The sequence below is a fragment of the Aplysia californica genome, unplaced genomic scaffold (assembly GCF_000002075.1).
Source record: "Aplysia californica isolate F4 #8 unplaced genomic scaffold, AplCal3.0 scaffold00360, whole genome shotgun sequence".
Taxonomy (NCBI): Eukaryota; Metazoa; Mollusca; class Gastropoda; order Aplysiida; family Aplysiidae; genus Aplysia; species Aplysia californica.
The window spans coordinates 87,964-90,627 of NW_004797630.1; the positions used below are offsets into that span (position 1 = coordinate 87,964).

The following is a 2,664-nucleotide window of genomic DNA, read 5'->3' on the forward strand; positions in this document are numbered from 1 at the left end:
ACGATATAAGGCCACCTCTACACCCACTTATTTGAACGCTGACATAGACACAGACACGAAACTCACGTGCTCACACATATATACTAATACACACATACATGTAAACACACACTTATACACACACACACACACACACACACACATATACACACACACAACCACATACACACACACACACACACACACACACACTCACACACACACTCACACACACACTCGGCCCACTGTGCCCGACATCCTTATCGCTGACACTGGGGCCGTTTCTACACTCCCTTCTTTGTACGCTGCCACAGACATAGACAAAACACTAACTTGCTCTCAAACATACGCACACATACATTCATACATACGCACAAATAGATCTACATATAAACATATAAACGCATACTCTCTGACACGCACAAACATATATACACTCTCATACACTTATAGACACATATACGTTCACAAACATGTACTCACACCGTGCATTCACTCATACAAACGCATGCATACACATAATATATACAGACACTTATTCACAGATAATACTTCTTGTTACAGAGACCCAGGGTGTGTGTGTGTGTGTGTGTGTGTGTGTGTGTGTGTGTGTGTGTGTGTGTGCTCGCATGCATGCGCAGGTGTGTGTGCGCGTGCGTGTATGAGTGCACGCGCATGGGTGTGTATGTGTGTGAGTGTGTGCCGCTTACCGAGATGCGGGAGTAGACGTCCTGGAACATGGCGGGCACCACGTGTGTGTGTGTGTGTGTGTGTGTGTGTGTGTGTGTGTGTGTGTGTGTGTGTGTGTGTGCGTGTGTGTGTGTGTGTGTGTGTGTGTGTGTCGCTTACCGAGATGCGGGAGTAGACATCCTGGAACATGGCGGGCACCACGTGCTGTTTCTCCACAGCTTGAATCTGATCCCGCGTGGGCCAGATGTCTCGCAGGAACACCGGCTTGTTGTCTGCATCCACTCCTGAAGGGGACAGGGGGGGGGGGGAGGAGAACAATCCAGATAACATACACCTACTACTTTTAGTTTTAGTAAGAGTTTTACAGCGCTTACAACACAATTTTTTAAAAAGTAAACTACCGCATCCGATCCGGACATTGGGGATTGCCTTGTTAGTGAGACAACTTCCTGGGCCTTCAGCAAATTGTGGAAGGGTATCAACACAATAAGGTCACAAAAGTGATGAGGATTGGTAAAAGATCAAGAGGAAGGCCCCGTGGAACCCGGAGAAGCGTCATAGAGAAAGATGTACACTCTCTTTTTCTCTCACCCTCTCTTCCACTCTCTCTCTCTCTCTGCCACACTCTCTCTCCAAAATTTAGAGATTTCTACCTACAAATATTTTTTTAAAAAAAAATCTCCCACAACTGCGGCGACAGAATCCCTTACCTAAAGGCTGAACCTCAAAGTCGATGTTGACCGTCCCGGCGAGAGCGTACGCGATGACCAGAGGGGGCGACGCCAGGTAGTTGGCGCGGGTCAGCGGGTGGATGCGACCCTCAAAGTTCCTGTTGCCAGAGAGGACGCCACACACAACTAGGTCTCCCTGAAAGAGAGGAAAAAAGGGCAAATTTCAGCCTGTGTTTTCCCAGTGTTGTAAATTAATAATGACATTATGAACACAAAAGTATTTCTTAAAAATGAATAAACAAATAAACAAATAAATAAAATTAAATAAATAAAGGTGAGGGAGATTGAAAATGGGAGAGGGGGGGTAGGGGGGAGAGAGAGAGAGAAGAGGGAGGGAGAGAGAGAAAGAGGAGAGGGTTGTGTGTATCCAAAAGTGGGAGAGAGAGAGAGAGAGAGAGAAAAAGAGAGGAAGAGCGAGAAAAAGAGAGTGGAAGAGAGAAAGAGGGAGTGAGCAACAGAGAGAGAAAAACACAAGACAGACAAACAGAGAACGACAGACAAAAAGCGACCAAAAAAAACCCCCCACACCCCTCTCAGCATCTCTCACCTTCTCTATGGCTTGGCTGACCTCATCAGGCAGGGGTCCACTATTTCCAATACACGTCATGCACCCGTAGCCAACAATGTTGAACCTAGGAGGAAGGAAAGAAAGAATGAAAAAAAATCACTCTTCTTCATTCTTTTGCCTTTTCAACATTTTGCTCCATCATTTGTCACCTGTAATCTTTCATTTCTCTTTTTGGGACACCTGAATAGACATAAAGGTCTTGAACATCTAGCTCTCATTGGTAAAATTGAAGGCAAATGAGGCAGGGGTAGGCCCAGAGCAACCTATGTGGAGAACTTAAACAGATGGGTAATGGGGAAAGGTCAGGATAGCGTAGCTTTTTGAAGAGCATCCGAGCAAAGGAATTAAAGGAGAACCATGATCGCCGATGTCTGCCGCAGATCTGGCACTTCATGATGATGATGGTGACTCTACAGCAGACAGTCTTGGGGGGGGGTAGTTGTTTTAATAATCTGACAGTTATGAGAATAGAAAAAAACAATCAAGTGTGGGATTGAAGCAGGATTGACACCCGCCAACCACCCACACGTCAGCAGGGATGCCAAACGATTTTTAAAAAATTTAAAAAACCCTGAAAATGAGCGGAGCATCAAATCTCACCTAAATTAAACTGAACCTTGTAAACTTTTAAATGAGCAAACAAAAACATATTCTCTCTTACCTCTCCCCTATTCCAATGGATGAAAAAAACCCGGA

General features: G+C 45.3%; 1 protein-coding gene across 1 annotated transcript in view; it reads right to left on the minus strand.

Moving 5' to 3' along the window:
- The window catches only part of LOC101862517 (cytoplasmic aconitate hydratase), a gene marked incomplete in the record, with an annotated part of 52,072 nt that overhangs the window by 12,943 nt on the left and 36,465 nt on the right, over nt 1–2,664 (minus strand). Inside the window, 2 exon segments of the mRNA XM_013085262.2 lie at nt 829–953; nt 1,380–1,536. Of these exon segments, the coding sequence (XP_012940716.1) occupies nt 829–953; nt 1,380–1,536 (282 nt within the window).